This window comes from Ascaphus truei, unplaced genomic scaffold (genome assembly GCF_040206685.1).
Source record: "Ascaphus truei isolate aAscTru1 unplaced genomic scaffold, aAscTru1.hap1 HAP1_SCAFFOLD_808, whole genome shotgun sequence".
In the NCBI taxonomy this organism is placed as follows: Eukaryota; Metazoa; Chordata; class Amphibia; order Anura; family Ascaphidae; genus Ascaphus; species Ascaphus truei.
In genome coordinates this window covers 152,182-173,065 of record NW_027457143.1, presented here as the reverse complement: position 1 = coordinate 173,065, position 20,884 = coordinate 152,182, and the positions used below count along the sequence as shown (strand labels likewise).

Genomic DNA, 20,884 nt, shown 5'->3' with positions numbered 1-20,884 from the left:
TCTCTCTCTCTATACCTCCCTCCCCCCCTCTCTCTCCCTCCCCCTCTTTCCCCTCTCTCTCTCCCCCCCCTCTCTCTCTCCCTCTCTCTCTCTCTCCCCCCCCCTTCTCTCTCCCCCCCTCTCTCTCCTCCCCCCCCCCCTCAGGGACACAGTCACAGAGCGGGAGTTCATTTCAGGAAGAAATGTCTCAGGAGGGATTCAGCTCCATCCTAAATCCAGTAAGTATCCATCTGCAGAGCATCGCCCCAATAACCCCTCCCCTGCCAGAGTCCTGCAGAGCATCACTCCATTACCCTCCCCTGCCAGAGGTCAGCAGAATGTCACTCCATTAACCTCTTCCCTTTCGGAGACCCGCAGAGCGTCGCTTCCTTATCCCTTCTCCCTGCTAGAGACCCGCAGAGCGTCACTCCCTTATCCCTTCTCCCTGCTAGAGATCCACAGAGCGTCACTCCCTTATGCCCTCTACCTGCCAGAGACCCGCAGAGCTCGCTCCGTAGCTCCCTATCCTCTCCTGCTAGAGATCCACAGAGCGTCGCTCCCTTATGCCCTCTCCCTACCAGAGACCCGCAGAGCGTCGCTCCCTGATCCCTTCTCCCTGCTAGAGATCCACAGAGCGTCGCTCCCTTATCCCTCTCCCTGCCAGAGATCTGCAGAGCGTCGCTCCCTTATGCCCTCTCCCTACCAGAGACCCGCAGAGCGTCACTCCCTTATGCCCTCTCCCTACCAGAGACCCGCAGAGCGTCACTCCCTTATCCCTTCTCCCTGCCAGAGACCCGCAGAGCGTCGCTCCCTTATGCCCTCTCCCTACCAGAGACCCGCAGAGCGTCGCTCCCTTATCCCCTCTCCCTGCCAGAGATCTGCAGAGCGTCACTCTCTTATCCCCTCTCCCTGCCAGAGATCTGCAGAGCGTCACTCTCTTATCGTCTCTCCCTGCCAGAGACACGCAGAGCGTCGCTCCCGTTATCCCTTTTCCGTCAGACTGCAGAGCGTCGTTCCCTTACCCCCTCTCCCTGCCAGAGACCCGCAGAGCATCGCTCCCTTACCCCCTCTCCCTGCCAGAGACCTGCAGAGCATCGCTCCCTTATCCCCTCTCCCTGCCAGAGACCCGCAGAGCGTCACTCTCTTATCCCCTCTCCCTGCCAGAGACCCGCAGAGCGTCCTCTCCCTTATCCCCTCTCCCTGCCAGAGACCCGCAGAGTGTCTCTCCCTTATCCCCTCTCTCTGCCATAGACCCGCAGAGCGTCGCTCCCTTACCCCTCTCCCTGCCAGAGACCTGCAGAGCATCGCTCCCTGTATCCCCTCTCCCCTGCCAGAGACCCGCAGAGCGTCACTCTCTTATCCCCTCTCCCTGCCAGAGACCTGCAGAGCATCGCTCCCTTATCCCGTCTCCCTGCCAGAGACCCGCAGAGCGTCGCTCTCTTATCCCGCTCCCTGCCAGAGACCCGCAGAGCGTCACTTCCTTATCCCTTCTCCCTGCCAGAGACCCGCAGAGCATCGCTCCCTTATCGTCTCTCCCTGCCAGAGACCCGCAGAGCATCGCTCCCTTATCCTGTCTACCTGCCAGAGACCCGCAGAGCGTCGCTCCCTTATCCCATCTCCCTGCTAGAGACCCGCAGAGCGTCGCTCCCTTATCCCGTCTCCCTGCCAGAGACCCGCAGAGCATCGCTCCTTATCGTCTCTCCTGCCAGAGACCCGCAGAGCATCGCTCCCTTATCCCGTCTCCCTGCCTGAGACCCGCAGAGCGTCGCTCCCTTATCCCGTCTCCCTGCCAGAGACCTGCAGAGCATCGCTCCCTTATCGTCCTCTCCATGCCAGAGACCCGCAGAGCATCGCTCCCTTATCCCATCTACCTGCCAGAGACCCTCAGAGCGTCGCTCCCTTATCCTGTCTACCTGCCAGAGACCCGCAGAGCGTCGCTCCCTTATCCCATCTCCCTGCTAGAGACCCGCAGAGCGTCGCTCCCTTATCCCGTCTCCCTGCCAGAGACCCGCAGAGCATCGCTCCCTTATCGTCTCTCCCTGCCAGAGACCCGCAGAGCATCGCTCCCTTATCCCGTCTCCCTGCCTGAGACCCGCAGAGCGTCGCTCCCTTATCCCGTCTCCCTGCCAGAGACCTGCAGAGCATCGCTCCCTTATCGCCTCTCCCTGCCAGAGACCCGCAGAGCATCGCTCCCTTATCCCGTCTACCTGCCAGAGACCCGCAGAGCGTCGCTCCCTTATCCCCTCTCCCTGCCAGAGACCCGCAGAGTGTCACTCCCTTATCCCCTCTCCCTGCAGAGGACCCGCAGAGCGTCGCTCCGCTTATCCCGCCTCCCTGCCAGAGACCTGCAGAGCGTCGCTCCCTTTATCCCCATCTCCCTGCCAGAGACCCGCAGAGCATCGCTCCCTTATCCCGTCTCCTGCCAGAGACCCGCAGAGCATCGCTCCCTTATCTCATCTCTCCCTGCCAGAGAACCGCAGAGCATCGCTCCCTTATACCGTCTCCCTGCCTGAGACCCGCAGAGCGTCGCTCCCTTATCCCGTCTCCCTGCCAGAGACCTGCAGAGCAGCGCTCCCTTATCGTCTCTCCATGCCAGAGACCCGCAGAGCGTCGCTCCCTTATCCCGTCTCCCTGCCAGAGACCCGCAGAGCGTTGCTCCCTTATCCCGCCTCCCTGCCAGAGACCCGCAGAGCGTCGCTCCCTTATCCCCTCTCCCTGCCAGAGACCCGCAGAGCATCGCTCCTTTATCCCCTTTCCCTGCCGGAGACTCGCAGAGCATCGCTCCCTTATCCCGTCTCCCTACCAGAGACTCGCAGAGCGTCGCTCCCTTATTCCTTCTCCCTACCAGAGACCCGTAGAGCGTCGCTCCCTTATCCCGTCTCCCTGCCAGAGACACGCAGAGCATCGCTACCTTATCCGTCTCCCTACCAGAGACCCGCAGAGCGTCGCTCCCTTATCCCGTCTCCCTGCCAGAGACCCGCAGAACATCGCTCCCTTATCCCTCTCCCTGCCAGAGACCCGCAGAGCATTACTCCTTTATCCCCTTTCCCTGCCAGAGACCCGCAGAGCATCGCTCCCTTATCCCCTCTCCCTGCCAGAGACCCGCAGAGCGTCGCTCCCTTCCTGTCTCCCCTGCCAGAGACCCCCAGAGCATCGCTCCCTTATCCCTCTCCTGCCAGAGACCCGCAGAGCATTGCTCCTTTATCCCCTTTCCCTGCCAGAGACCCACAGAGCATCGCTCCCTTATCCCCTCTCCCTGCCAGAGACCCGCAGAGCATCGCTCCCTTATCCCCTCTCCCTGCCAGAGACCCGCAGAGCGTCGCTCCCTTATCCCCTCTCCCTGCCAGAGACCCGCAGAGCATCGCTCCCTTATCGTCTCTCCCTGCCAGAGACCCGCAGAGCATTGCTCCTTTATCCCCTTTCCTGCCAGAGACCCGCAGAGCATCGCTCCCTTATCCCCTCTCCCTGCCAGAGACCCGCAGAGCATCGCTCCCTTATCCCGTCTCCCTACCAGAGACCCACAGAGCGTCGCTCCCTTATCCCGTCTCCCTGCCAGAGACCCGCAGAGCATCGCTCCCTTATCCCCTTTCCTGCCAGAGACCCGCAGAGCATCGCTCCCTTATCCCCTCTCCCTGCCAGAGACCCGCAGAGCGTCGCTCCCTTATCCCGTCTCCCTGCCAGAGACCCCGCAGAGCATCGTTCCCTTATCCCGTCTCCCTGCCAGAGACCCGCAGAGCATCGCTCCCTTATCCCGTCTCCCTGCCAGAGACCCGCAGAGCATCGCTCCCTTATCCCGTCTCCCTGCCAGAGACCCGCAGAGCATCGCTCCCTTATCCCGTCTCCCTACCAGAGACCCGCAGAGCGTCGCTCCCTTATCCCGTCTCCCTGCCAGAGACCCGCAGAGCATCGCTCCCTTATCCCCTCTCCCTGCCAGAGACCCGCAGAGCATCGCTCCCTTATCCCCTCTCCCTGCCAGAGACCCGCAGAGCGTCGCTCCCTTATCCCGTCTCCCTGCCAGAGACCCGCAGAGCATCGTTCCCTTATCCCGTCTCCCTGCCAGAGACCCGCAGAGCATCGCTCCCTTATCCCGTCTCCCTGCCAGAGACCCGCAGAGCATCGCTCCCTTATCCCGTCTCCCTGCCAGAGACCCGCAGAGCATCGCTCCCTTATCCCGTCTCCCCTACCAGAGACCCGCAGAGCGTCGCTTCCTTAACCCTTTGCTCTCCCTCTCAGGAAGGGGCGGTGCTTGGTGCAGTTGGCGCATTTGATTGGTCGGGGGGAGCGTTCGTATACAGCCGCGGGGAGCAGAGCGGCACCTTCATCAACTCAACAAAGGATCAAACGGACATGAAGGACTCGTACCTCGGTGAGAGGCAACCTCTAGGACTGGGGGGGACAGGGTGTGGCGGGCGTCTGAATACAGAGTCTGACACCTCTAGGACTGGGTGTGGGGGGCGTCGGAATACAGAGTCTGACACCTCTAGGACTGCGTGGGACAGGGTGTGGGGGCGTCTGAATACAGAGTCTGACACCTCTAGGACTGGGTGTGGGGGGCGTCTGAATACAGAGTCTGACACCTCTAGGACTGGGTGTGGGGGGCGTCTGAATACAGAGTCTGACACCTCTAGGACTGGGTGGCGGGCGTCTGAATACAGAGTCTGACACCTCTAGGACTGGGTGGCGGGCGTCTGAATACAGAGTCTGACACCTCTAGGACTGGGTGGCGGGCGTCTGAATACAGAGTCTGACACCTCTAGGACTGGGGGGGGCCAGGGTGTGGGGGGCGTCTGAATACAGAGTCTGACACCTCTAGGACTGCGTGGGACAGGGTGTGGGGGCGTCTGAATACAGAGTCTGACACCTCTAGGACAGGGTGTGGGGGCGTCTGAATACAGAGTCTGACACCTCTAGGACAGGGTGTGGGGGCGTCTGAATACAGAGTCTGACACCTCTAGGACTGGGTGTGGGGGCGTCTGAATACAGAGTCTGACACCTCTAGGACTGGGGGGGCCAGGGTGTGGGGGGCGTCTGAATACAGAGTCTGACACCTCTAGGACTGCGTGGGACAGGGTGTGGGGGCGTCTGAATACAGAGTCTGACACCTCTAGGACTGCGTGGGACAGGGTGTGGGGGGCGTCTGAATACAGAGTCTGACACCTCTAGGACTGCGTGGGACAGGGTGTGGGGGCGTCTGAATACAGAGTCTGACACCTCTAGGACTGCGTGGGACAGGGTGTGGGGGGCGTCTGAATACAGAGTCTGACACCTCTAGGACTGCGTGGGACAGGGTGTGGGGGCGTCTGAATACAGAGTCTGACACCTCTAGGACTGCGTGGGACTGGGTGTGGGGGCGTCTGAATACAGAGTCTGACACCTCTAGGACTGCGTGGGACTGGGTGTGGGGGCGTCTGAATACAGAGTCTGACACCTCTAGGACTGGTATGCCACAGGGTATGCGCTGCAGCAGGTGGCGCGGGACGCGGTGGCTGTCGGAGCTCCGAGATACCAGCACACGGGGAGAGTCCTGATCTTCACCAGACATCCAACTACCTCAGCCTGGCGCCAGAGAGCCACGGCCACCGGGGAGAAGGTGACACGGGGGCCACCGCCAGGGGTCACTGGGGAGGTGACGGGCCACCGCTGGGGGGGAGGGGCCACGGGCCACTGCAAGGGGTCACTGGGGAGAAGGTGACACGGGCCACCGCCAGGGGGAAGGTGACGGGCCACCGCTGGGGGGGAGGGGCCACGGGCCACCGCAAGGGGTCACTGGGGAGAAGGTGACACGGGCCACCGCCGGGGGGAAGGTGACGGGCCACCGCTGGGGGGGAGGGGCCACGGGCCACCGCAAGGGGTCACTGGGGAGAAGGTGACACGGGCCACCGCCGGGGGGAAGGTGACATGGGCTACTGCCAGGGGGGAGGTGACAGGGGCCACTGGGAGAAGGTGACAGACACAGGGGTCACCACCAAGGGGGAGAAGGTGACACTGAGACAGGGGTCACCACCAAGGGGGAGAAGGTGACACTGAGACAGGGGCCAGCACCAGGGGGGAGAAGGTGACACAGAGACAGGGGCCAGCACCAGGGGGGAGAAGGTGACACAGAGAGAGGGGCCAGCACCAGGGGGGAGAAGGTGACACTGAGACAGGGGTCACCACCAAGGGGGAGACGGTGACACTGAGACAGGGGCCAGCACCAGGGGGGAGAAGGTGACATTGAGACAGGGGCCAGCACCAGGGGGGAGAAGGTGACACAGAGACAGGGGCCAGCACCAGGGGGGAGAAGGTGACACTGAGACAGGGGCCAGCACCCGGGGGGAGAAGGTGACACTGAGACAGGGGCCAGCACCAGGGGGAGAAGGTGACACAGAGACAGGGGCCAGCACCCGGGGGGAGAAGGGGACACAGAGACAGGGGCCAGCACCAGGGGGAGAAGGTGACACAGAGACAGGGGCCAACACCAGGGGGAAAAGGTGACACTGAGACAGGGGCCAGCACCCGGGGGGAGAAGGTGACACTGAGACAGGGGCCAGCACCAGGGGGAGAAGGTGACACAGAGACAGGGGCCAACACCAGGGGGAGAAGGTGACACTGAGCCAGGGGCCAGCACCCGGGGGGAGAAGGTGACACTGAGACAGGGGCCAACACCAGGGGGAGAAGGTGACACTGAGACGGGCCAGCACCCGGGGGAGAAGGTGACACAGAGACAGGGGCCAGCACCAGGGGGAGAAGGTGACACTGAGACAGGGGCCAGCACCCGGGGGGAGAAGGTGACACTGAGACAGGGGTCACCACCCGGGGGGAGAAGGTGACACTGAGACAGGGGCCAGCACCAGGGGGAGAAGGTGACACAGAGACAGGGGCCAGCACCCGGGGGGAGAAGGTGACACTGACACAGGGGCCAGCACCAGGGGGAGAAGGTGACACAGAGACAGGGGCCAGCACCAGGGGGAGAAGGTAACACTGAGACAGGGGCCAGTACCAGGGGGAGAAGGTGACACTGAGACAGGGGCCAGCACCAGGGGGAGAAGGTGACACTGAGACAGGGGCCAGCACCAGGGGGAGAAGGTGACACTGAGACAGGGGCCAGCACCAGGGAGAGAAGGTGACACAGAGACAGGGGCCAACACCAGGGGGAGAAGGTGACACTGAGACAGGGGCCAGCAACCGGGGGGAGAAGGTGACACTGAGACAGGGGCCAGCACCAGGGGGAGAAGGTGACACTGAGACAGGGGCCAGCACCAGGGGGAGAAGGTGACACAGAGACAGGGGCCAGCACCAGGGGGAGAAGGTGACATTGAGACAGGGGCCAGCACCAGGGGGAGAAGGTGACACAGAGACAGGGGCCAGCACCAGGGGGAGAAGGTGACACAGAGACAGGGGCCAGCACCAGGGGGAGAAGGTGACACAGAGACAGGGGCCAGCACCAGGGGGAGAAGGTGACATTGAGACAGGGGCCAGCACCAGGGGGGAGAAGGTGACGCTGAGACAGGGGCCAGCACCAGGGGGTGAAGGTGACACTGAGACAGGGGCCAGCACCCGGGGGGAGAAGGTGACACTGAGACAGGTGCCAGCACCAGGGGGGAGAAGGGACGCTGAGACAGGGGCCAGCACCAGGGGGTGAAGGTGACACTGAGACAGGGGCCAGCACCCGGGGGGAGAAGGTGACACTGAGACAGGGGCCAGCACCCGGGGGAGAAGGTGACACTGAGACAGGGGCCAGCACCAGGGGGCAGAAAGTGACACTGAGACAGGGGCCAGCACCCGGGGGGAGAAGGTGACACTGAGACAGGGGCCAGCACCCGGGGGGAGAACGTGACACTGAGACAGGGGCCAGCACCAGGGGGAGAAGGTGACGCTGAGACAGGGGCCAGCACTAGGGGGAGAAGGTGACACAGAGACAGGGGCCAGCACCAGGGGGGAGAAGGTGACACAGAGACAGGGGCCAGCACCCGGGGGGGAGAAGGTGACACAGAGACAGGGGCCAGCACCAGGGGGAGAAGGTGACACTGAGACAGGGGCCAGCACCAGGGGGAGAAGGTGATACTGAGACAGGGGCCAGCACCAGGGGGAGAAGGTGACACTGAGACAGGGGCCAGCACCAGGGGGAGAAGGTGACACAGAGACAGGGGCTAGCACCAGTGTGAGAAGGTGACACTGAGACAGGGGCCAGCACCCGGGGGGAGAAGGTGACACTCAGACAGGGGCCAGCACCCGGGGGGAGAAGGTGACACTGAGACGGGCCAGCACCCGGGGGGGAGAAGGTGACACTGAGACAGGGGCCAGCACCAGGGGGAGAAGGTGACACTGAGACAGGGGCCAGCACCCGGGGGGAGAAGGTGACACTGAGACAGGGGCCAGCACCCGGGGGAGAAGGTGACACTAAGACAGGGGCCAGCACCCGGGGGGGAGAAGGTGACACTGAGACAGGGGCCAGCACCAGGGGGGAGAAGGTGACACAGAGACAGGGGTCACCACCCGGGGGGAGAAGGTGACACTGAGACAGGGGCCAGCACCCAGGGGGAGAAGGTGACACTGAGACAGGGGCCAGCACCAGGGGGGAGAAGGTGACACAGACAGGGGCCAGCACCAGGGGGGAGAAGGTGACACTGAGACAGGGGCCAGCACCCGGGGGGAGAAGGTGACACTGAGACAGGGGCCAGCACCAGGGGGAGAAGGTGACACTGAGACAGGGGCCAGCACCCGGGGGGAGAAGGTGACACTGAGACAGGGGCCAGCACCAGGGGGAGAAGGTGACACTGAGACAGGGGCCAGCACCCGGGGGGAGAAGGTGACACTGAGACAGGGGCCAGCACCCGGGGGGGAGAAGGTGACACTGAGACAGGGGTCACCACCAAGGGGGAGACGGTGACAGTGAGACAGGGGCCAGCACCAGGGGGGAGAAGGTGACATTGAGACAGGGGCCAGCACCAGGGGGGAGAAGGTGATACTGAGACAGGGGCCAGCACCAGGGGGAGAAGGTGACACTGAGACAGGGGCCAGCACCCGGGGGGGAGAAGGTGACACTGAGACAGGGGCCAGCACCCGCGGGGAGAAGGTGACACTGAGACAGGGGCCAGCACCAGGGGGAGAAGGTGACACTGAGACAGGGGCCAGCACCCGGGGGGAGAAGGTGACACTGAGACAGGGGCCAGCACCAGGGGGGAGAAGGTGATACTGAGACAGGGGCCAGCACCAGGGGGGAGAAGGTGACATTGAGACAGGGGCCAGCACCAGGTGGGAGAAGGTGACATTGAGACAGGGGCCAGCACCAGGGGGGAGAAGGTGATACTGAGACAGGGGCCAGCACCAGGGGGGAGAAGGTGACATTGAGACAGGGGCCAGCACCAGGGGAGAAGGTGACACTGAGACAGGGGTCACCACCCGGGGGGAGAAGGTGACACAGAGACAGGGGCCAGCACCAGGGGAGAAGGTGACACTGAGACAGGGGTCACCACCCGGGGGGAGAAGGTGACACTGAGACAGGGGCCAGCACCAGGGGGGAGAAGGTGACACTGAGACAGGGGCCAGCACCAGGGGGAGAAGGTGACACAGAGACAGGGGCCATCACCAGGGGGAGAAGGTGACACTGAAACAGGGGCCAACACCAGGGGGGAGAAGGTGACACTGAGACAGGGGCCAGCACCAGGGGGGAGAAGGTGACACTGAGACAGGGGTCAGCACCAGGGGGAGAAGGTGACACTGAGACAGGGGCCAGCACCAGGGGGCAGAAAGTGACACTGAGACAGGGGCCAGCACCCGGGGGGAGAAGGTGACACTGAGACAGGGGCCAACACCCGGGGGGAGAAGGTGACACAGAGACAGGGGCCAGCACCAGGGGGAGAAGGTGACACAGAGACAGGGGCCAGCACCCGGGGGGAGAAGGTGACACTGAGACAGGGGCCAGCACCCGGGGGAGAAGGTGACACTGAGACAGGGGCCAGCACCCGGGGGGAGAACGTGACACTGAGACAGGGGCCAGCACCAGGGGGAGAAGGTGACGCTGAGACAGGGGCCAGCACTAGGGGGAGAAGGTGACACTGAGACAGGGGCCAGCACCAGGGGGGAGAAGGTGACACAGAGACAGGGGCCAGCACCAGGGGGGAGAAGGTGACACAGAGACAGGGGCCAGCACCAGGGGGAGAAGGTGACACTGAGACAGGGGCCAGCACCAGGGGGAGAAGGTGATACTGAGACAGGGGCCAGCACCAGGGGGAGAAGGTGACACTGAGACAGGGGCCAGCACCAGGGGGAGAAGGTGACACAGAGACAGGGGCTAGCACCAGTGTGAGAAGGTGACACTGAGACAGGGGCCAGCACCCGGGGGGAAAAGGTGACACTCAGACAGGGGCCAGCACCCGGGGGGAGAAGGTGACACTGAGACAGGGGCCAGCACCCGGGGGGGAGAAGGTGACACTGAGACAGGGGCCAGCACCAGGGGGAGAAGGTGACACTGAGACAGGGGCCAGCACCCGGGGGGAGAAGGTGACACTGAGACAGGGGCCAGCACCCGGGGGAGAAGGTGACACTGAGACAGGGGCCAGCACCCGGGGGGGAGAAGGTGACACTGAGACAGGGGCCAGCACCAGGGGGGAGAAGGTGACACAGAGACAGGGGTCACCACCCGGGGGGAGAAGGTGACACTGAGACAGGGGCCAGCACCCAGGGGGAGAAGGTGACACTGAGACAGGGGCCAGCACCAGGGGGGAGAAGGTGACACAGACAGGGGCCAGCACCAGGGGGGAGAAGGTGACACTGAGACAGGGGCCAGCACCCGGGGGGGGAGAAGGTGACACTGAGACAGGGGCCAGCACCCGGGGGGAGAAGGTGACACTGAGACAGGGGCCAGCACCAGGGGGAGAAGGTGACACTGAGACAGGGGCCAGCACCCGGGGGGAGAAGGTGACACTGAGACAGGGGCCAGCACCAGGGGGAGAAGGTGACACTGAGACAGGGGCCAGCACCCGGGGGGAGAAGGTGACACTGAGACAGGGGCCAGCACCCGGGGGGGAGAAGGTGACACTGAGACAGGGGTCACCACCAAGGGGGAGACGGTGACACTGAGACAGGGGCCAGCACCAGGGGGGAGAAGGTGACATTGAGACAGGGGCCAGCACCAGGGGGGAGAAGGTGATACTGAGACAGGGGCCAGCACCAGGGGGAGAAGGTGACACTGAGACAGGGGCCAGCACCCGGGGGGGAGAAGGTGACACTGAGACAGGGGCCAGCACCCGGGGGGAGAAGGTGACACTGAGACAGGGGCCAGCACCAGGGGGAGAAGGTGACACTGAGACAGGGGCCAGCACCCGGGGGGAGAAGGTGACACTGAGACAGGGGCCAGCACCAGGGGGGAGAAGGTGATACTGAGACAGGGGCCAGCACCAGGGGGGAGAAGGTGACATTGAGACAGGGGCCAGCACCAGGGGGGAGAAGGTGACATTGAGACAGGGGCCAGCACCAGGGGGGAGAAGGTGATACTGAGACAGGGGCCAGCACCAGGGGGGAGAAGGTGACATTGAGACAGGGGCCAGCACCAGGGGAGAAGGTGACACTGAGACAGGGGTCACCACCCGGGGGGAGAAGGTGACACTGAGACAGGGGCCAGCACCAGGGGGGAGAAGGTGACACTGAGACAGGGGCCAGCACCAGGGGGAGAAGGTGACACAGAGACAGGGGCCATCACCAGGGGGAGAAGGTGACACTGAAACAGGGGCCAACACCAGGGGGGAGAAGGTGACACTGAGACAGGGGCCAGCACCAGGGGGGAGAAGGTGACACTGAGACAGGGGTCAGCACCAGGGGGAGAAGGTGACACTGAAACAGGGGTCACCACCAAGGGGGCAGAAGGTGACACAGAGACAAGGCCAGCACCAGGGGGGAGAAGGTGACACAGAGACAGGGGCCAGCACCAGGGGGAGAAGGTGACACAGAGACAGGGGTCACCACCAGGGGGGAGAAGGTGACACAGAGACAGGGGCCAGCACCAGGGGGGAGAAGGTGACACAGAGACAGGGGCCAGCACCAGGGGGGAGAAGGTGACACTGAGACAGGGGCCAGCACCCGGGGGGAGAAGGTGACACTGAGACAGGGGCCAGCACCCGGGGGGAGAAGGTGACACTGAGACAGGGGCCAGCACCAGGGGGAGAAGGTGACAGAGACAGGGGCCAGCACCAGGGGGGAGAAGGTGACACTGAGACAGGGGTCACCACCCGGGGGAGAAGGTGATACTGAGACAGGGGTCACCACCCGGGGGGAGAAGGTGACACTGAGACAGGGGTCACCACCCGGGGGGAGAAGGTGACACTGAGACAGGGGCCAACACCAGGGGGGAGAAGGTGACACAGAGACAGGGGCCAGCCAACGGGGGAGAAGGTGACACTGAGACAGGGGTCACCACCAGGGGGGAGAGGGTGACACTGAGACAGGGGCCAGCACCAGGGGGGAGAAGGTGACACTGAGACAGGGGCCAACACCAGGGGGGAGAAGGTGACACTGAGACAGGGGTCACCATCCGGGGGGAGAAGGGGACACTGAGACAGGGGCCAGCACCCGGGGGGGAGAAGGTGACACTGAGACAAGGGCCAGCACCGGGGGGAGAAGGTGACACTGAGACAGGGGCCAACACCAGGGGGGAGAAGGTGACACAGAGACAGGGGCCAGCCCCCGGGGGAGAAGGTGACACTGAGACAGGGGGTCACCACCAGGGGGGAGAGGGTGACACTGAGACAGGGGCCAGCACCAGGGGGGAGAAGGTGACACTGAGACAGGGGCCAACACCAGGGGGGAGAAGGTGACACTGAGACAGGGGTCACCATCCGGGGGGAGAAGGTGACACTGAGACAGGGGCCAGCACCCGGGGGGGAGAAGGTGACACTGAGACAGGGGCCAGCACTGGGGGGAGAAGGTGACACTGAGACAGGGGCCAACACCAGGGGGGAGAAGGTGACACTGAGACAGGGGTCAGCACCCGGGGGGAGAAGGTGACACTGAGACAGGGGCCAGCACCCGGGGGGAGAAGGTGACACTGAGACAGGGGCCAACACCAGGGGGGAGAAGGTGACACAGAGACAGGGGCCAGCCCCTGGGGGAGAAGGTGACACTGAGACAGGGGGTCACCACCAGGGGGGAGAGGGTGACACTGAGACAGGGGCCAGCACCAGGGGGGAGAAGGTGACACAGAGACAGGGGTCACCACCAAGGGAGAAGGTGACACTGAGACAGGGGCCAGCACCAGGGGAGAAGGTGACTGTCACGGTAGCTTATGACAAGATATAATGAACACCAAATATCTGGGTTGAACTGAACGAGGCTTAGATATAATAAAATATATTTATTCCTTAAAAAAGGTGAACACAGCAATATAGTACAATTAACAGACAAGAAGATAACACTTACTTAGGGTTGGGGAATGGAGAAGTATCCAATAGCAATTCTCCATCAATCCAGTGACATTCCAGGTGGTATCAGTAGCACAATTAAAAACTGTAGGGTTGATACAGTTTATTTACCTGTGCAACCCTATTCTTAACATTGAACACAGCCTATTGGTGAACAATAATCTGTATTCACTCTCTAATGTGGAGACACAGACTAACAGACTGACCCATGCCCTCAGGTAACAATTAGACTGGCAGAGTTTGTTGATTGACTAATACTTAATCCCTAGACATTGGGTAACAATCAAGGCAGTAACTTTTTGATCACCGTGCTTAGGCTTCTCAGCCGTCTGCCCTTCATGACTTATTAGCCTAGCAAATGGCGTCTGCATTTTCAGAACAGATCCAAAATAAAATACATATACACTTTAATATCTACACATATTAATAAGTTCCATTCTGGTGGGCTCAGTGGGTCGACCTTTGCCAGTTTTTAATGCCTACAGTGACTCCACATATTGGCCAAATATGAACTCTCTGCGACCTCCAGAATTGGAGATACAGAAATGCACTTTAAAACATTAAAATACATGCTTATAATGAAACATGGGAACAGGGGAACATAAATTTTCAAGGTACAACAAGGTGCAAACCTCATCCCTGGACCGCAGTCCAGTTAACCCCTTGTCTCTCTGGTGAGGTCAGGGGATGGCCATATGGGGTGCAACCACTTTAATACTGGGCCAACCCCATCTCCCTCTACAGTGACCCTAAGACAGGGGCCAGCACCCGGGGGAGAGGGTGACAATAAGACAGGGAGTCACCACCCGGGGGGAGAAGGTGACACTGAGACAGGGGCCAGCACCTGGGGGAGAGGGTGACAATAAGACAGGGGTCACCACCAGGGGGAGAAGGTGACAATAAGACAGGGGTCACCACCAGGCGGAGAAGGTGACACTGAGACAGGGGCCAGCACCCGGGGGGAGAAGGTGACACTGAGACAGGGGCCAGCACCAGGGGGAGAAGGTGACACTAAGACAGGGAGTCACCACCCGGGGGGAGAAGGTGACACAGACAGCGAGTCCATTTCTGTGTCATGCTGAGGACGTCCCTCCCTTTTCAGATCGGATCTTACTTCGGCTCAGTGCTGTGTGCTGTGAATATGACCCCTGACCTCTCCAGGGTCCTGCTTCTGGTCGGGGCCCCCATGTATTACACTCCCGACGCCCCCGGTGGACGTGTGTACCTCTGCCCCCTCCCCAAAACGGTGAGTCGCCAGCTGGCGTTTATTAATGGGGTGTCTGCACTAGGGATGGGACTAATGACCCAGAGGAATGGTCAGGCCAACTAACGATGTCTAACGAGTTAATAATGAATGACTGAGTGGTGGGCCGCTCCTTCCGAACTGAGGGTTTAATGACCATGAGTAATGGGTACCTTATATTCAGTAATTACTTGGATACTAGAACAGAAAAGGATCCATATCTGTGGCACGTAATCTCTCCCAGGAGACCAGAGGCGGCCACCTCCAGTCCTCAAGGGCCACCAACAGGTCAGGTTTCTCAGAGATCCCTGCTTCAGCACAGGTGGCTAAGACTGAGCCACCTGTGCTGAAGCAGGGATATGCTTTACAGCTCACCTGTTGGTGGCGCCGGAGGACTGGAGGTGGCCACTAAGCGTCATACTGAGCCACTAATTGAGCCAGCTGTGCTGAAGTGGGGATATCCTGAAAACCTGGCCTGTTTGCCGCCCTCGAGGACTGGAGTTGTGCAGGCCTGGCCTAGGGTGTTCAGTGGTCGCGATGATGAGTCAACTCAACTAAGGGACGAGAATAACCTCCTGGCGGCGATCGGCAAAGAGATCGCCCAAAATAAGAATAACAATCGGACAATCCTCCTGCGAGCAACGGACAGTCCCCTCCGGCAAACGCGTGGTGGCAAAGCGGCCGCTGCCACGGCGGCACCTCTCAGGCGCACAGCCAGTCCCCTCCGGCAAACGCGCGGTGGCAAAGCGGCCGGCTGCCACGGCGGCACCTCTCAGGCGCACAGCCAGTCCCCTCCGGCAAACGCGCGGTGCAAAGCGGCCGCTGCCACGGCGGCACCTCTCAGGCGCACAGCCAGTCCCCTCCGGCAAACGCGCGGTGGCAAAGCGGCCGCTGCCACAGCGGCACATCTCAGGCGCACAGCCAGTCCCCTCCGGCAAAGGCGTGGTGGCAAAGCGGCCGCTGCCACGGCGGCACCTCTCAGGCGCACAGCCAGTCCCCTCCAGCAAACGCGCGGCGGCAAAGCAGCCGGCTGCCACGGCGGCACCTCTCAGGCGCACAGCCAGTCCCCTCCGGCAAACGCGTGGTGCAAAGCGGCCGCTGCCACGGCTGGCACATGTCAGGCGCACAGCCAGTCCCCTCCGCCAAACGCGTGGTGGCAAAGCGGCCGGCTGCCACGGCTGCCACGGCTGCATACTGTAGACAAAATTACAGAGGCAAAAAGTCTGTTCTCTCGCACGTTCAAAAAGAAACAGGTGCACCCACCCGGCCTGAGCGGTGCACCCACCCGGCCTGAGCGCCCTCCCCAGGGAAAGTTACATGTTCTCTGCTCTCACACTGCCAGCCCTCCCCAGGGAAAGTTACATGTTCTCTGCTCTCACACTGCCAGCCCTCCCCAGGGAAAGTTACATGTTATCTGCTCTCACACTGCCAGCCCTCCCCAGGGAAAGTTACATGTTCTCTGCTCTCACACTGCCAGCCCTCCCCAGGGAAAGTTACGTGTTCTCTGCTCTCACACTGCCAGCCCTCCCCAGGGAAAGTTACATGTTCTCTGCTCTCACACTGCCTGCCCTCCCCAGGGAAAGTTACATGTTCTCTGCTCTCACACTGCCTGCCCTCCCCAGGGAAAGTTACATGTTCTCTGCTCTCACACTGACAGCTCTCCCCAGGGAAAGTTACATGTTCTCTGCTCTCACACTGCCTGCTCTCCCCAGGGAAAGTTACATGTTCTCTGCTCTCACACTGCCTGCTCTCCCCAGGGAAAGTTACATGTTCTCTGCTCTCACACTGCCAGCCCTCCCCAGGGAAAGTTACATGTTCTCTGCTCTCACACTGCCTGCCCTCCCCAGGGAAAGTTACATGTTCTCTGCTCTCACACTGCCTGCTCTCCCCAGGGAAAGTTACATGTTCTCTGCTCTCACACTGCCTGCCCTCCCCAAGGAAAGTTACATGTTCTCTGCTCTCACACTGCCTGCTCTCCCCAGGGAAAGTTACACGTTCTCTGCTCTCACACTGCCTGCCCTCCCCAGGGAAAGTTACATGTTCTCTGCTCTCACACTGCCTGCCCTCCCCAGGGAAAGTTACATGTTCTCTGCTCTCACACTGCCTGCCCTCCCCAGGGAAAGTTACATGTTCTCTGCTCTCACACTGCCTGCTCTCACACTGCCTGCCCTCCCCAGGGAAAGTTACGTGTTCTCTGCTCTCACACTACCAGCTCTCCCCAGGGAAAGTTACATGTTCTCTGCTCTCACACTGCCAGCCCTCCCCAGGGAATGTTACATGTTCTCTGCTCTCACACTGCCAGCCCTCCCCAGGGAATGTTACATGTTCTCTGCTCTCACACTGCCAGCCCTCCCCAGGGAAAGTTACATGTTCTCTGCTCTCACACTGCCTGCCCTCCCCAGGGAAAGTTACATGTTCTCTGCTCTCACACTGCCTGCTCTCCCCAGGGAAAGTTACATGTTCTCTGCTCTCACACTGCCAGCCCTCCCCAGGGAAAGTTACATGTTCTCTGCTCTCACACTGCCTGCCCTCCCCAGGGAAAGTTACATGTTCTCTGCTCTCACACTGCCTGCCCTCCCCAGGGAAAGTTACATGTTCTCTGCTCTCACACTGCCAGCTCTCCCCAGGGAAAGTTACATGTTCTCTGCTCTCACACTACCAGCTCTCCCCAGGGAAAGTTACATGTTCTCTGCTCTCACACTGCCAGCCCTCCCCAGGGAAAGTTACATGTTCTCTGCTCTCACACTGCCTGCCCTCCCCAGGGAAAGTTACATGTTCTCTGCTCTCACACTGCCTGCTCTCCCCAGGGAAAGTTACATGTTCTCTGCTCTCACACTGCCAGCCCTCCCCAGGGAAAGTTACATGTTCTCTGCTCTCACACTGCCTGCCCTCCCCAGGGAAAGTTACATGTTCTCTGCTCTCACACTGCCTGCCCTCCCCAGGGAAAGTTACATGTTCTCTGCTCTCACACTGCCAGCTCTCCCCAGGGAAAGTTACATGTTCTCTGCTCTCACACTGCCAGCTCTCCCCAGGGAAAGTTACATGTTCTCTGCTCTCACACTGCCAGCTCTCCCCAGGGAAAGTTACATGTTCTCTGCTCTCACACTGCCTGCTCTCCCCAGGGAAAGTTACGTGTTCTCTGCTCTCACACTGCCTGCTCTCCCCAGGGAAAGTTACATGTTCTCTGCTCTCACACTGCCAGCCCTCCCCAGGGAAAGTTACGTGTTCTCTGCTCTCACACTGCCTGCTCTCCCAAGGGAAAGTTACGTGTTCTCTGCTCTCACACTGCCTGCTCTCCCCAGGGAAAGTTACATGTTCTCTGCTCTCACACTGCCTGCTCTCCCCAGGGAAAGTTACGTGTTCTCTGCTCTCACACTGCCTGCTCTCCCCAGGGAAAGTTACATGTTCTCTGCTCTCACACTGCCTGCCCTCCCCAGGGAAAGTTACATGTTCTCTGCTCTCACACTGCCTGCCCTCCCCAGGGAAAGTTACATGTTCTCTGCTCTCACACTGCCTGCCCTCCCCAGGGAAAGTTACGTGTTCTCTGCTCTCACACTGCCAGCCCTCCCCAGGGAAAGTTACATGTTCTCTGCTCTCACACTGCCAGCCCTCCCCAGGGAAAGTTACATGTTCTCTGCTCTCACACTGCCACCCCTCCCCAGGGAAAGTTACATGTTCTCTGCTCTCACACTGCCAGCTCTCCCCAGGGAAAGTTACATGTTCTCTGCTCTCACACTGCCTGGTCTCCCCAGGGAAAGTTACGTGTTCTCTGCTCTCACACTGCCTGCTCTCCCCAGGGAAAGTTACATGTTCTCTGCTCTCACACTGCCTGCCCTCCCCAGGGAAAGTTACATGTTCTCTGCTCTCACACTGCCTGCCCTCCCCAGGGAAAGTTACATGTTCTCTGCTCTCACACTGCCTGCCCTCCCCAGGGAAAGTTACGTGTTCTCTGCTCTCACACTGCCTGCCCTCCCCAGGGAAAGTTGCGTGTTCTCTGCTCTCACACTGCCAGCCCTCCCCAGGGAAAGTTACATGTTCTCTGCTCTCACACTGCCAGCCCTCCCCAGGGAAAGTTACATGTTCTCTGCTCTCACACTGCCAGCCCTCCCCAGGGAAAGTTACATGTTCTCTGCTCTCACACTGCCAGCCCTCCCCAGGGAAAGTTACATGTTCTCTGCTCTCACACTGCCAGCCCTCCCCAGGGAAAGTTACATGTTCTCTGCTCTCACACTGCCACCCCTCCCCAGGGAAAGTTACATGTTCTCTGCTCTCACACTGCCAGCCCTCCCCAGGGAAAGTTACATGTTCTCTGCTCTCACACTGCCTGCTCTCCCCAGGGAAAGTTACATGTTCTCTGCTCTCACACTGCCAGCCCTCCTCAGGGAAAGTTACATGTTCTCTGCTCTCACACTGCCAGCCCTCCCCAGGGAAAGTTACGTGTTCTCTGCTCTCACACTGCCTGCCCTCCCCAGGGAAAGTTACACGTTCTCTGCTCTCACACTGCCAGCCCTCCCCAGGGAAAGTTACATGTTCTCTGCTCTCACACTGCCTGCTCTCCCCAGGGAAAGTTACATGTTCTCTGCTCTCACACTGCCTGCTCTCCCCAGGGAAAGTTACATGTTCTCTGCTCTCACACTGCCAGCTCTCCCCAGGGAAAGTTACATGTTCTCTGCTCTCACACTGCCAGCTCTCCCCAGGGAAAGTTACATGTTCTCTGCTCTCACACTGCCTGCCCTCCCCAGGGAAAGTTACATGTTCTCTGCTCTCACACTGCCTGCTCTCCCCAGGGAAAGTTACATGTTCTCTGCTCTCACACTGCCAGCCCTCCCCAGGGAAAGTTACATGTTCTCTGCTCTCACACTGCCAGCCCTCCCCAGGGAAAGTTACATGTTCTCTGCTCTCACACTGCCAGCCCTCCCCAGGGAAAGTTACATGTTCTCTGCTCTCACACTGCCAGCCCTCCCCAGGGAAAGTTACATGTTCTCTGCTCTCACACTGCCTGCTCTCCCCAGGGAAAGTTACATGTTCTCTGCTCTCACACTGCCAGCTCTCCCCAGGGAAAGTTACATGTTCTCTGCTCTCACACTGCCTGCTCTCCCCAGGGAAAGTTACATGTTCTCTGCTCTCACACTGCCAGCTCTCCCCAGGGAAAGTTACATGTTCTCTGCTCTCACACTGCCTGCCCTCCCCAGGGAAAGTTACATGTTCTCTGCTCTCACACTGCCAGCTCTCCCCAGGGAAAGTTACATGTTCTCTGCTCTCACACTGCCAGCCCTCCCCAGGGAAAGTTACATGTTCTCTGCTCTCACACTGCCTGCTCTCCCCAGGGAAAGTTACATGTTCTCTGCTCTCACACTGCCTGCTCTCCCCAGGGAAAGTTACATGTTCTCTGCTCTCACACTGCCTGCCCTCCCCAGGGAAAGTTACGTGTTCTCTGCTCTCACACTGCCTGCCCTCCCCAGGGAAAGTTACATGTTCTCTGCTCTCACACTGCCAGCCCTCCCCAGGGAAAGTTACATGTACTCTGCTCTCACACTGCCAGCCCTCCCCAGGGAAAGTTACATGTTCTCTGCTCTCACACTGCCAGCCCTCCCCAGGGAAAGTTACATGTTCTCTGCTCTCACACTGCCTGCTCTCCCCAGGGAAAGTTACATGTTCTCTGCTCTCACACTGCCTGCCCTCCTCAGGGAAAGTTACATGTTCTCTGCTCTCACACTGCCTGCCCTCCCCAGGGAAAGTTACATGTTCTCTGCTCTCACACTGCCTGCCCTCCCCAGGGAAAGTTACGTGTTCTCTGCTCTCACACTGCCTGCCCTCCCCAGGGAAAGTTACATGTTCTCTGCTCTCACACTGCCTGCCCTCCCCAGGGAAAGTTACATGTTCTCTGCTCTCACACTGCCTGCCCTCCCCAGGGAAAGTTACATGTTCTCTGCTCTCACACTGCCAGCCCTCCCCAGGGAAAGTTACATGTTCTCTGCTCTCACACTGCCTGCTCTCCCCAGGGAAAGTTACATGTTCTCTGCTCTCACACTGCCTGCTCTCCCCAGGGAAAGTTACATGTTCTCTGCTCTCACACTGCCAGCCCTCCCCAGGGAAAGTTACATGTTCTCTGCTCTCACACTGCCTGCTCTCCCCAGGGAAAGTTACATGTTCTCTGCTCTCACACTGCCAGCTCTCCCCAGGGAAAGTTACATGTTCTCTGCTCTCACACTGCCTGCCCTCCCCAGGGAAAGTTACATGTTCTCTGCTCTCACACTGCCTGCCCTCC

At 60.6% G+C, this 20,884-nt stretch overlaps 1 protein-coding gene across 1 annotated transcript in view; it reads left to right on the top strand.

Annotated features, from left to right (window-relative positions):
• Positions 1-144: 144 nt before the first annotated feature.
• Positions 145-20,884, top strand: part of LOC142486298 (integrin alpha-M-like) — a gene marked incomplete at its 5' end in the record, with an annotated part of 79,605 nt that continues 58,865 nt past the window's right edge. Inside the window, 4 exon segments of the mRNA XM_075584924.1 lie at positions 145-218; positions 4,213-4,345; positions 5,430-5,569; positions 14,476-14,619. Coding sequence (XP_075441039.1) covers positions 145-218; positions 4,213-4,345; positions 5,430-5,569; positions 14,476-14,619 — 491 coding nt within the window.